The sequence below is a fragment of the Paralichthys olivaceus genome, chromosome 9 (assembly GCF_024713975.1).
Source record: "Paralichthys olivaceus isolate ysfri-2021 chromosome 9, ASM2471397v2, whole genome shotgun sequence".
NCBI lineage: Eukaryota > Metazoa > Chordata > Actinopteri > Pleuronectiformes > Paralichthyidae > Paralichthys > Paralichthys olivaceus.
The window spans coordinates 16507571-16521077 of NC_091101.1; the positions used below are offsets into that span (position 1 = coordinate 16507571).

General features: G+C 42.0%; 2 protein-coding genes and 1 long non-coding RNA gene across 11 annotated transcripts; 1 reads left to right on the top strand and 2 right to left on the bottom strand.

Annotated features, from left to right (window-relative positions):
- Positions 1-17: 17 nt before the first annotated feature.
- On the bottom strand, positions 18-5423 carry LOC109631217 (uncharacterized). The gene is made up of 11 exons (XM_020089880.2): positions 5320-5423; positions 4803-4860; positions 4568-4582; positions 4357-4484; positions 4142-4277; positions 2961-3245; positions 2460-2798; positions 2177-2358; positions 1670-1771; positions 1466-1564; positions 18-945 (listed from the first exon to the last, which is right to left on the bottom strand). The coding sequence occupies exons 2-11, from the start codon at positions 4852-4854 to the stop codon at positions 724-726; spliced, it is 1560 nt and encodes a 519-aa protein (XP_019945439.2). The 5' UTR covers positions 4855-4860; positions 5320-5423; the 3' UTR covers positions 18-723.
- Positions 5424-6551: 1128 nt separating this feature from the next.
- On the bottom strand, positions 6552-7133 carry LOC138411397 (uncharacterized). Its single transcript, XR_011244032.1, has 2 exons — positions 6994-7133; positions 6552-6915 (listed from the first exon to the last, which is right to left on the bottom strand). It is a non-coding gene; the product is annotated as an uncharacterized lncRNA (long non-coding RNA).
- On the top strand, positions 6916-13305 carry LOC109627973 (uncharacterized). Of its 9 annotated transcripts, none has more exons than XM_020084816.2 (7): positions 6916-7401; positions 9575-9835; positions 10288-10578; positions 10826-10983; positions 11414-11518; positions 11620-11667; positions 12076-13305. In XM_020084816.2, exons 1-7 carry the CDS (start codon positions 7350-7352, stop codon positions 12238-12240), a joined length of 1080 nt encoding a protein of 359 aa, XP_019940375.2. In that variant the 5' UTR covers positions 6916-7349; the 3' UTR covers positions 12241-13305. The 9 variants fall into 9 exon arrangements, with proteins under 9 accessions (XP_019940375.2, XP_069387610.1, XP_019940383.2 ...); XM_069531509.1 differs by having other exon boundaries at positions 11620-11646; XM_020084824.2 differs by having other exon boundaries at positions 11623-11667.
- The last annotated feature ends 202 nt before the right edge of the window (positions 13306-13507 follow it).

The following is a 13507-nucleotide window of genomic DNA, read 5'->3' on the forward strand; positions in this document are numbered from 1 at the left end:
AAATAATCTAAAATATGTGGGTTAAAGACAGGCTACATTTTATTGTTTTACACTTTTATATTGCAAAAGTATCACAAGCAGAAGTTCAACCTCTTCAGTCACTAAAAAGATGTTGATGATATTTTATCCTGTTCACAATGTTCACAGATCAACTATTGAACTATATGGTGGAATATGTTACATTTCACACAACCACTACTACTGTTACCTTGAGGGTTAATGCATTACATCATTAGAGAAACCATCCAAGTGCAGCACAGATATTTAACATTAAAACTTTTCAAGAGTGAGGAATACTCACTCTTATATTACTGTACAGTACTGAAGAATTCCCTTTTGCTAACCTGTGTATCATAACTTTAATGCCTGCATAGCCCTAGAGATCACGTTACACAAACATACCGCATGTGTACACACTCTCAGAAAATACAGTGCAGGTAATAATGGTCCTGAGGGTCTGGAGGTAGGTAGCAGCTGGAGATTTCAGGAGCACCAGCGACAAGATTTGGGTTAGATGAGACAGGAAGGCTAATGTTCCACTCGTGCTTCATTAAAATTACGTGACAAAACCACAGTGAGTTTTTAATTTACATGCAACATTGAAACCAAACTGTGAAAACTGGGCTAAGATGCAAAAGGCACATGTGAGATCTTTCTGTCCCACCAGAAAACTATTGGTTGTCAATGTTTCTTCCTCCCTCAGTTCAGCTCCAATGCTCTGTTTTATGAGAAGTTCAGTTTATCTGAGGTGTAAACGCTGCAGGACTCTGAGGTATTCGTGTCCAGCGGCATTGTGGGAAAGCTTTGTTGTGATTTGCTCCGCCTTTCTTTATCTCCACCTGTCTTGATCTCAAACTGAACACAGTCCTCGGACGAGTGGAGGCAATCTGAAGCCCCGGCCACTGCGAAGGAAATCCTGCTCTCTTCTTCATTAGATGTGTTCTGCTAGGAAGGAATGAAGACATATATTAGGAACCCATTTTTAATCTGTGACAATAGTCTGTATGTAAAGATGAAGCTAAGCCAAAGTGTCATGATCGCCACCTACTGGCTGGCTGCAGTAAATGTCATAAATCCTGTCTCTTCCAAGTTATTGGATGGGACGTGGACCAAACTATAAAGTCTGCATCAAATACATTTTCCTAAAAGATGGTTTCTGTCATTTTAGCTAGTTCTTATCATATTGATGTAAGTTTCATTATTTTCCATTATGTGTGCTGCTGTGACTGACTCAAGTTAGGTTGAGCATGTGTATTGACCATAGACTGTATATACCTATACAGTATATATACTGCTACCACAGCTCCATCCCCCAATCTAAATTGCACAGACTGGCTCCAAATGCACAAGCGTTTGTATATTGTATAGTTTAGCTTTATTCTGGATAGTGGGAGTAAGTAGAGACACGTTGTCTATGTCTGTGACCTACAAATATTCACAACTGAGAAGTTTAGAGCTGTATTACCTCAGTGGTTGAAATACAACTTGGGGAGCTCTCAGCTGCTACTCTGGGTGTTCCCTGGTTCTCAACTCTGGGAGTTTCTGATCTGACCGAAGTGTAACCCTGGAAGTAAAAACACCAGCACACATATATCACGTTCACACAAAATTAACAGTTTGAAAGGAAGGGAAAACTGAACAACTCATTTACTTCAGTTTATCGTCTTACAATGTGAGTAGGACTCGCTCTTGGGGTCCATTTTCTTGGTGTTCCAGGCTGCTGAGAGGGACTGTAGTAGCCTGAGGGCTCAGAGATAGGCTGGCTGTAGTCCTGCATACACACACACACACACGATTCAACTACATAGTCATTTTTACATAATAACAATTACAGTGAAGGAACAATAAACCGCTGGAGTAGAAACAGCAAGAAGTCTAACATGCAAAATATATCAAAAGTACAGTACCACTGAATGGGACTGTGATATGTTATTGCCTTAACTACAAGGCAAGAGAGACCACACTACCATTTGTTTCATTGTTTTCTTGTCAAATGGAACAATAAACAACACATTTACCTGGATTCTACATCCCACTCCCTGTGTAACATTCTTTTCCTGGTTGCCTACGTGGCTGTTTGAGTTTTACATTTTTTGGAGTTTTTCTTTTGAGGACAAATAGCAAATCAATGCAGTATTTAATAGAGTTCAAGCAATTAGTCTCCTGATTCCCTCACCTGGATGTTAACTCTTGGCGGGTTGGCTGGCGGCATGTGGTTCACTCTGAGGCCAGCGATGATCTGTGACAGGCTGCAGTTTGGAAAGCGCTTCATGAACAGGATGAAACCAGCCAGTGATACAAACATCCCAGAAGGGACAGTGATGGACTTGAGGAGTGCTCGCCATTTGGCTCCCTTTTCTGGAATGATTAGAGACACAGAGATGGAGCAGATAATAAGACCAAAAGACTTTTGATAAGCAAACACATCTAGATAAAAAGAGAGACTCATTGTTACTCACCAATCACCTGTAATAAGGTGGCGGACACCAGGTTTCCATCTCCATCTCTAATTTCATACAACCCATCATGCCTTGAGGTCAGCCTTGCTATGACAACCTCATTGATGGTACCATTTCTCCCCAGGGAGATGAGGCCCCTGTAGCGCATGTCGTAGTTAGTTATTTGGCCCTCACGGATCAGCTGCACGGGTCCGCGGGGGGGCTTGGGGTCGAAAGGGCCCAGGGAGGATTCATCAGGGTGTCGGGTGGGGGTGAAAATGAGGTGGGCATGATTAACAGGGAGAAAGAGGGGCAGGTTTAGAGTCTCCTTGCTGAAGCGGGTGACATTGGATGAGTGGCCTGAATCCATTTGCAGGATGATGAAATGAAAGAAATGAGAGGGTATGATCAGGTGTCAGATGGAAAAGGAAAATATAAAACATCACTATTATCACTGACAGTAACACAAAGGAAATCATCAGTCAGCTTCTTAAAACACTCTTGAGTTTTGTCTCCTCTCACCACGGACAGTGAGGGTGCTACGGGACAGCACCCTGCCCTGCAGGTCTCTCACGGTGTAGTTGCCTTGGTCCACTTGCGTCACTTTCTCGGCCACCCAGACCTTCCCGCCTCGCAGCAGTCGACCACGGCCCTGATTGCCGGTCCTGAGGTCTGTGCGGTTCCAGAGCACAACTGGCATTGCCTCAGGTGGAGCACCCCGGGGAGAAAACTCCAGGAGGGTGCCATTCTCAGGGATGTTGTGCTCAAAGTTCTCGCCGTAGTTTCGGCGGTAGGACTTAATGCATTCTGCAACAGGGTTAAAAAGTTAGAAGATGTTCAGAAGTGGATTAAAACAAGTGACGTTTCTGAAGTACTTGTACCTGTTATACTAGTTCATCCTTCTACCTCACAACAAAGAGGTAAGTATTTAACTTTTTGCCTTTCTACATATATTTGGCAGCTGTAGTTTCAAGCTGCTTTTGATATAAGTTATAAAATTATCTGTTTCACAAGCTAGAGCACATACCTCTCACATACCCAACAGTCAACTTGATTTAAAAAAGCTGCACCAACTTTCACACACTCAGATATCAATCCCCTAAATGCTTTTTTTCCTCCAGATCTGAGAAATCTGTGAAAATGCAAAAAAAATGGACCTTTCTTACCATTCTAAAGAAAGTAATACAAAAATGTTCCAAAATTTGATAGGTTCTTCTCTGACTCATACCACATCCTGATAAGTTTTGTGGTAATCCATCCAGTAGTTTTTGCATAATCTTGCTTACAAACAGACCAACCAAGCAGCAAAAGGACATGCTTGAGGTTTTAAATTAAGTTTATTTTCTTCTACACCCTAGATCAGGGCTCACCAACACAGTGCCCGCGGGCACCAGGTAGCCCCCAAGGACCACATGAGTAGAAAATAACACAACTCACCAGTGACCACCTCAGTTTCAAAAAGGTTGGTGACCACTGCCCTAGATGAAACCCACATAGCATGCATTACATTAGAAGCTGCAACTATCTCAACCTCAACCACCTACTATCGTAAAACACTGCTTACACACTGATGTATGAGCAACACCAGCACAATCATGTAAACTATAACACGAGTTCCAACAACGGATGTTTCTCTGCAGCACCCTTAGTTTCTCCTTTAAGTATATTTTGCTAGATGTACAAATGAATTAAAAGTCTCGAACCTGAAACAATCAGATGAACGGTCTCGTAGGTGAATCCAGAGGATAATTTGATGGCATACAGTCCCTGATCACTGTGAGTCACTTCTTTCAGTACCAACATCTTATCTCTGGTCCATTGAAACCGAGGGTCTTTCACCTGCAGTTTGTCAAAAGGTTAAGACAGTCTCTATGCATGAAAAAAATACAATCATGAGCACTGACACACGTTCACTCACTGTGATTTTTTCAAGCAGGACACGTCTCGGCCCCTCAGGGTTTGGTGTAAAAGTCACCGTCCGGGATGTTGAGTACACCGGCAGGCGAAATTCTTTCCCGGCACAAACCATCTGGACTTCTTTTTCAGCTGTGACAATGGAAAAGACAGTCAGGAAGCTCTGAAGAGAAAATGTTCTGTGGATGAAGAATATTTAATGAACTGTGACTCACCTGGTGCGACCCAACCTGTGGGAAGAGTAGAATTCATATGAATATTATTGATCTTCTCCAGAAACAAGCAGAGACCTCACCCGCTCTGATATCACTTCAGAAATCAGGAAACCACTTTGCGCTATATTTATAGTGTACTTGTGTATAAGCTGTTCAGGAACTAGACTTTGTTGATGTTAAATAATATGTTTCTGTTTTTATATATATTTTTATGATAGATAGAGATAGAACTTACCCACAGCGAGGTGAATGGTAAAGAGGGCCGTGAGTAAGACACAGGGGGACATCTTCTCCTGTGTAGAAGGACCAGTTCGAGTTTTGATCTACGAACACAGGACAGAGATGCACGCGCACACACACACACACACACACACACACACACACACACACACACACACACACACACACACACACACACACACACACACACTGTCATCCCTGCTCCTCTGAGAACATGCAGCAGCAGTCATGCGACCAGCTACACAAGGGGGAGCCCACACACAACAGTGTTGAAGATGTCTCTGCAGAGCGATCCCTTCTGCGCGCATCCACAGAAAGCATCCGTGCTCTCTCAGCCTGAGTCCATGACGCACACTGAAGTCGTGTCCACTCAGGTGTCAAACATGTTCCTCCAGCCGCTGCACATCGTCTGACGCAGAGGATCATTAGGCCTTGATGACAGTGGTCGCACATACACACACGCACACACACACACACACACGATCACACAGTGTGTGACACACCCCACTCACCTGCAGGACGCGTGAAAACAGACTCCAGCGCAGAGAATCGATGAGTGCTTTTGTGAGTGAGGATAACAAGAGCACAACAACGTCCTCTGCGCACCGCGCATGTGCACTAGCCCCTTCTTTTATCTATGGCGATGGCTTAGTTGTATTCTCAGCAGCTCATACGCAAAATCCATGTCACGTTGCGTTAGTTTTCGCCAACAATACGTCATTGGCGTAAAAGACTGCACGGTTATACAGTGGGATCTGAGAGAAGAGATTAAACATGTCTACTCAGGAATATACAACTACAGTACTGTAGTATCTGCAATGATTATACTCCAATACATTTCACAGAAATACTGTACTTTAGACTTCATTACATCTCTAAGAACTTCTTAACATTATACTTACATCTCACACAGTAACACTTACACTCCATTACATTTCACAGAGAAATATTGTACTCAACTAAATTAATTAACTCAATCTAACCAAAACAAAATTAATTTTAACGTACGAAATTGAACAACAACAACAATAACAAAAAAGAGTCATACACATAGAAGAGACTGACAAAGATAACTGAATTTATCTTATAAATGCTTTTAAAATTCCCATTCAAGATATTTTGCACTTTAAGGTCAGGCTTATTTCACTCATTAAACTTGTGGACACTTTTTCTTGCAGGTTACAGACCTCGGAGGTGAGGGAGCTGCTCCCACATTCAGCTCTGATTGGCTCGCCCTGGAACCCGCACCAAAGTTTGATCTGAAGGGAGTGACCTTTCCATCTGCCTCAGACTCAACAGTCAGTGATGTTTCTAACTCAGATAAACTCAGCTTTCTGTAACGAGCTCACTGATAATTCGTTAAGACACAGGGCATCCTCTAGCTGTGTATTTTGAAAATAGCTGGAACAATGGAAGCCATTTGAGCCACATGAGATAGACGTCTATCATTCCCACTATGTAGACACATGACCAGACTTATCATAAGCAAGTGTCCTTTGATCAAACAACTATGAAGCCAGTATAATATTCATATTGTCAGCAGTAAAATCTTAATATGTGTTATGCTTTGTGGTAAAACTGGTGTGAATCAAAGCAGACCAAGAGATTAATCCATTTAAATCAATTCATTTGATTGATACAGATATATGAATATATTTTATAAGTGAACTGTCAAATACGGGCTATGTGTGTATTATAGAATATACATTTGTGTGCCATGAATGTAGGTTATATTTAGAATGTATGATATTCACATATTCATTTTTATTAACCTTTTTTCTGCTTGTACAAGACCAAATACAGCGGAGAGGATGTTACAATGACAAGGACTGAAAGTCAGGATCAAAATACAACGTTTAACAATTTAAACAATTAACCTTTCCTGTGTTGATATTTCTTATGTTGATATATGTTTCAATATTTTTGTACCTCAAGCTGCACAATGTGCCACTGCAGCTTTATACCTCGAGAAATTGTGAAGGATATTTTTGACAAGTGCTATGTTTTATAACAGACAATGTAAGTCCTTCCGTAGATCTTGTGTAAGCCGGTGCTTTCTCTTTCCACCAACTTCTCTTGAGCCTTGGTCATCAGGAAATTCCGGAGACCTTGAACAAGAACCCCAAATGTCAAAAACCAAAATGATGTAACAAGAACTAAACTCACCCAAATTCAAGGATCATTACCTAAACCTGTAACTGAAGCTACTCATCCCCTGCGTGTCTCTCTCAATGCAAACACTGCATCGCTGATTACGTCCATGCTTCTCAGTCAGGCCCTTGAACCGTGAACAACGAGTTTTTCCGACAGTCCTCAAACGCACCTCGGGTGTCTCTATGGCCACGCCCTTGTTGGGTGGGTAGGGCCCAGAAAACAAGCCCGCGGACGAACAGCGTCTGTAACAACAGCAGCGCGAGGAATGTGTCTGTGATCGTCCGTAACTGACGCGTGTGTGTGTGTGAGACATGAATATATGAGAAATCCAGGCTGGAGAAAACACTGACCGAGTGTTGCACACGTTGGGTCGTGATCGGGACTCGGGATGTTGGTGTCTCTGCTGCTGCTGCTGCTGGCGGCGGCCGCTGTTCACGCGGGTGAGTAACACTAACACCATCAGGGGATCGAACACACTCACTTTTGTTTTACTTTTTTAACTTCACTTTTCAACGAAGTGGTGTCGTGGTTTGATTCCAGACTCTAACACGTGACCGTCCGTGTGGTGTTCTGGAGGAGCTGGTCTAAACCTACACCCCCCCTCCATTTAGTTTAGACCCTGACTGCTGTCACGTGATGTAGGGGTCCTGTGACATCATATACCGTTGCCTAGAGTTTGTGAACAGAAACCATTTTCTCCATCAGGCCACTCTTTGTGTAGAAAATCCCAAAGTGGACATATTCTCCTCATAATCAGGTTTATCATTTTAATTTGATTTATAGAAGCATCACTTTCCTCTACTGTCCATTGTCACAGCTCCTCTCATCAGCCTCTGTCCGAAACACTGTCATTAAAGATGGACGACGCGTCTCCACCTCCTCCCACTGTCCAGAGATGAAGCCAGAACGTCTTGGATACAGACGCCATCTTGCATCAATGGTTTTGCAGCAGTATTGACTGACACTAGAACTATAATGACCTGCACTTCAGTCAGCCACCAGGGGGCGATCAAGACGTTTTGGTTTCAATTTTGAAGCGTCATTATGTCGTACCTCTTTGTAGCCAAGCGAGATGACCAAAAGACAGAAGGAGGAAATTTCAACCATGGTGGAACTTTTTGAGGACAGACTTAAAGAGACGGTTCATCGTTATCTACTCACCACTATGCCGATGGAGGGGTACACTTCCGGAGGAAACAGTGTTGCTGCTGAATCCAATACAATTGAAGTAAATTGTAAAACATCCAAAAAAACTCAACTTGCCTCCATACTGCTCCTATGGTGTCATCCAAGTGTCTGCAAGCCCCGACATTCATATTTGACTACAAACGGCGTCATTTAGCCTAAATGTCCTCTGATAGCCTAAATGTCCTCTGATAGCCTAAATGTCCTCTGATAGCCTAAATGTCCTCTGATAGCCTAAATGTCCTCTGATAGCCTCCTTGGAAGCGCATTCATGTACGCACGGGGACTCGAACACCACACACACACTATCGCCAAAGGGCATGCGAAGGGTACACTGTCATGTGGCCACGCCCGTTTGATTTGCCACTTTCTGTAATGGACTTTCAGGCTTAAAAAAATGGTGTAAATGACGCTGTTTCGAATCAAATATTAATGTCGTGGCTTGCGGGACACTTGGATGACACCACACAAGCAGTATGGAGGCATGTTGTTTTTTTTCTGTTGTTTTATTGCGTCTGAAGAAGAAGTCACTTTGACTGCAACACTGTTTACCCCTGAAACTCCAAACGTGTTTTGTGGACTCAAACACTTCACCCAACCCTCCACTGGCATAGTGGTGTGTGAATTTAGATTTTTCAGTGAACTACCCCCTTAAGGAGTTGTTAAGAAACTACGTGCATCTATATGAAGCTTTTGCCTCTTTCCTATGAAGTACATCATCTCATCCTCTTCCACCATTGCCTTATGTGTTACTGTCTGACACTCTTGACTCTGTGCTGCCGTCCAGTGGATGCACTGTTGCATTAACAACCATGCCAACGTAAAGGACGTTTGGAAGTATGTGGGCGGTGACGGTTATATCATTTGAAACGGACATATGTGTTCAAGGAGCAGTGGACTTGGGATTTGCAGAACTTTTACATACACGAAAAAGCTATATAAAGTACTTGAGGAAGAAAAAACTGAAAAAGTATAGTATGTCTCCTTTAACTAGTAATGAAAGGAAGTGTAACTTGAGAAAGAATGCAAAGAAATCTATGCTTGTATTAATGTAAGGTCATGAATCTGTGACTTTTCCTGCAACAAAACAAAAGAAGTCTTGTGTCATTATATATATATATATTATGCTGCACAAGATTAAAATGTATTCTGAATACTTATATTTAGGGTCATATGGAAGGGGTATATTTATGTAATGAACACTTTACTTGTAATGCTTTAAGTACATGCAGATAAAGCATATTTTGTTACTGGTTACAATAAATCTGACTCCACCCTCCATCACAGAACTCATTCATGATAAGCATCTGCATCTGTGTAAATGTATGAATAGTAGAAATGAAAGTGAGGTGGTGTGCTGTGATTTAATAGTTTTATTCTCAGTGTTTTTTTTAATCCACCGGGCTTCCTCTCTCTACTTCTCTTTAGGCGATTTCTATGAGGAGCAGTACGGGAGCACAATCAGGATCAGGATGAGAGGGAGTGCTCATTCCCTCATATTTGTCCCCAGGGACGGCTCAGAATCAGTGATCCTTTGGAAACTCAACGACCCTTCGTTCAGCACGTACAGGCGGGGTGTCATTAATGGCTACTTGGTGATCAATAATCTAACCCAACGTGACAATGGCGAATACAGAATGATGGGCAGAAATGATAAACTCCTGTTGTCACATAAAATCGCGGTTGTAGGTGAGAAACCCTCGTTTTTGAAGTGTTTGAAGTTGTGGGTCAAGTTCTGGTTTTATGGGGACTGTGTGCTGGACCTAGTGCTTACTGTTTGAGTTTGGAACCTTTGGACAAAGTTTGTTCAGAAGTTTATTGGTTTTCTGCCAAGCAAAGCTAACAAGAAAGCAACTGAATGTATTTCCCAAGATGCCATCTATTCAAATATTAAATATTCAAATCTGTTCCTGTAAGCTGCCATGCCGTGTAGGGGTGGGCATTCGATGAGATTTTCTTAATCGATCGTCGGGAGAATTAACAATCAATTATCAATTTGTCGATTAATCATGCCCATCCCTAATGCCGTGTGAATGATAAAAGTAGAACCTTACAAAAAGGACTACATGGTAATAATCTGCTAAGATTTAGGCTGGAAGTAGCTTTTAATGTCCTCTGTCTTTGTGTGTCCTCTTTTCTAGCACAGTATAAGAACTTTGATCTGAACGGTCAGGAACTACTCAGATTCACATTTCCTCTGGAATCAAAAAACTGCAACATTCACTTCCTCCCAGATAAACAAGAATATACGAAGTATGACACAGAGCTAGTTAGAAGCGGCAGGAAGGTGAACACCTGGTCATCCTGCACAGACTTTGAATTTGTAGAGCCATGCGGGTTGGAGATGGAGATGCATGAGTTGTGCCACGGACACTTTGAGGTCAGAGATCAATATGATGGAGTTGCTTTGTCGGTGCAGGTGAATTGGATGGGTGAGTAGCCTGTGTGTTTTGGAATTAGTGAATTATTGTTACTACTGAGTTACATCTTGACACTTTGTAATGAATGATTATTCACATTATCATTTATTTCACACTCTTGTGGTCATACAACTGTGATCAAATACTTTTGCAAGTTCTCAAATCCCAACATAAGCAAATATTTCATGTTCTTGCAACTTACACAATCAATCAAATACAGACATTGTTGGTGACAACGTTTCTGCCCTTATTGTTTCAGGCGAACCTTTCAATTTAGGGCACATTGGAACTTCCATTGGCGCTTTCTTGGCCTCAATTTTCTTCTGTTGCTGTGTGAGACGCTGCTGCTGCGGCAAAAGCTCCAAGAAAAAGGACTCAGACTCTGCTGCCACTGAACCAGCGGTGACATACAACGAGGTGAACACATCCGTATTTTTTTACAATGTGTGTGTGTGTGTGTGTGTGTGTTGAAAAGTAGGGTGGCCCTGAAGCATAAATCATATCGACAAAACAAAATGGCATGAACTTTTAATTTAGAAGATAAGTGTATGTAGACAGGGTATTGTCACTGGATGCACCCTGCACGGATTTGTTGTGTTTTCTTATTTGTTGTGTTTTCTTAGTTGATGTTTTGTTTTCATATTTGTTTTCTGTTTTGTTGGTGTTTTCATATTTGTATTGTGTTTTGTGATTTGTTGTTGTGTTTTGTATCTTGTTGTATTTTGTAACTTGTGTTTTCTTATTCGCTGTCGTGTTTCGTGATTTGCACTTCAGGGCTACTTTAGAAAAGTCGTGCTGTCGAAATCATGTCATGCTCATTGTGTTTCATGTTTCATACAAATTGCAGTACCGAAATGAGCCTGTTGCACTGAGGTCAGTACAAATGTTATCGCCCTCTGAGACGCTCTACCCCGCTCAGCCTTCCTGCGCTCCGACTGGCCCTCTGGTCAGTGTATGTTATATCTCATGAAGAGAAGGTTGTCTCTCTCTTGTCGTCTCAACACTTAGAGTACTCCTGTCTTCACCGCTAATATATTGTGTCTCTTTGATCAGCAGATACACAATCCTCCTACTGTGAATGTGCCACCTGCTTATTCTGAGGTTTGACCTGAATACACACACACACACACACACACACACTGTATTTGATACATTAGTGCTCACCAAGATCAGCTGATAACTTTAGTCCACAGCATCAACAGTTTTGTATGAACCCCCTTGATTGTCTGTATACAGGAGATTACAGTGAAACCTAGTGGAAGCCCTCTAATGAGGCCCCATGCCAAATGCTCTCTTGACAAAAACTACATTTTAGAAGTTTTGTTGAAGACTACGACCTTTTAAATGTGTGTGTATGAATCTCTGTGTCAATTATTTGGCAGTAATATTCTTCAAGTAGCACCTGTGTAAAACCAGCTGGTAACATCTGCATAATAGACTGAACTAAGGCAGGCTACTTGTGATGCTCTGATCCAGTGACATTCACTGTATGTGTCTCTTTCTCTGCAGGTTTCAGCTCCAGCAGAGCAGGAACACACTCCCTCTTTCTCTCTTTCTTCTGACTCTGATCTGCGGTTTGAACTGAAGGGAATGAACATATCCTCGGCTCCCCCTCTCAGCTCAGATCCAACTTACAACAGCGTTTATACCTCCAACAAACTCAACTTCCTGTGAAAGCCTTGAACTGGAACGCTGCAGTCACTAAATGAATAGTTTGACATTTTGGCAAATATGCCGCGTCTGGTTATCTGGGAAGTGGCTCCAGCCACGAAATAGTCCAGCACGCAGCCTTGTCCATAAGAACAGAATTAAACAAGAAAAACATGTCTGTGATTTTTAGAAACACCGATGAGTGCATTCAGATACCTCAACACAAAGCAGCACTTCCTATTCCTATTGTCAATTCCAAGCTAACCAACTGCTGGCTGTAGTCAATCAGCAGTTATACTGGTTAAAGGGGACAGACACTCTGCCAAATATGACCACACTGGGTAAACGTTTAAGGAGAAAGGGAACACCATAGTTTGTTTCTGTGTTAGTCCCATTTATTTGAGATAACTGATCTTCAAAAGCCATGTGTGACGAGCAGTGAGTTTAAAGCCATAGGTTAAAAAAACATCTACTCTTAATAGCAAGTCCCTCAACAGTTCAGTCAGGAATACCTCATCTGTTACAGTCCAGCTCAACTGTGAAAAACTTGCATCAGGGAAGCTGTAGATGTTTACTCTCATTTGTATAGATACAAAACCACTAACTGACTCAATGTTTCAGGTCCGTCACGCACAGACTCAAGTGGTTTATTTTGAATTTGATCAAAAAGACTGTTTAACAACTTTTAAGATACCACAAACCGCAGTCGCTTTTTTTCATTATACTTTCAAATAAAACTTTAACACACCGCTGTGCTGTGCTGCACCGACATCAGCACTGTGCCTTGAACACACAACTAATTTAGACACACACACGCTCACACTTAACCTTTATGCATGTGTCCTCCTTCTCATATGTACTTAATACAACAGTAGATACGTATTTAGTTTTTATGACCCATGTTATAGCTATTCAATTACTTGCTCCTTTATGAATGTCATACTCTGCATGTCGTAGTGGTTTAAAAACTGAAGACGGGTTGACCTTTGTTAAAACTGGTTGTAATGCATGTTTAAACATGTTTGATTCCTGTCTTTGTATCAATGTGTATTTTATAACATCAGGTGTATTAAACCTAACAATACTGAATGATTTGTGTCTGTGCTTTGCTTCCATATCGTCACGTACACTATAATTTGCTTGAAATTCGGGGGGGGACACCACCTCCACTACAAGCACCCAACCAACACGTCAGCCGGCAGCCAGAAGCTCATCGGAGCGCATAAATTCCTGCCAGCATACCAACTGGTTCACAAAGGAAACAGCCGAGTTCAAATACGACTGAGGCTGT

Bases quoted from the DNA above. Each gene is read 5' to 3' on its own strand.
- LOC109631217 (XM_020089880.2), bottom strand. From the start codon at position 4,854: ATGTCCCCCTGTGTCTTACTCACGGCCCTCTTTACCATTCACCTCGCT. The intron at 4,278-4,356 runs GTGAGTGAACGT...GACAAACTGCAG, and splicing joins TCCTGCTTGAAAAAATCACA to GTGAAAGACCCTCGGTTTCA. The intron at 2,799-2,960 runs GTGAGAGGAGAC...AAATGGATTCAG, and splicing joins TAGCACCCTCACTGTCCGTG to GCCACTCATCCAATGTCACC.
- LOC109627973 (XM_069531513.1), top strand. From the start codon at position 9,373: ATGCAGATAAAGCATATTTTGTTACTGGTTACAATAAATCTGACTCCA. The intron at 9,836-10,287 runs GTGAGAAACCCT...CCTCTTTTCTAG, and splicing joins ACATAAAATCGCGGTTGTAG to CACAGTATAAGAACTTTGAT. The intron at 11,668-12,075 runs GTTTGACCTGAA...CTTTCTCTGCAG, and splicing joins TGCCACCTGCTTATTCTGAG to GTTTCAGCTCCAGCAGAGCA.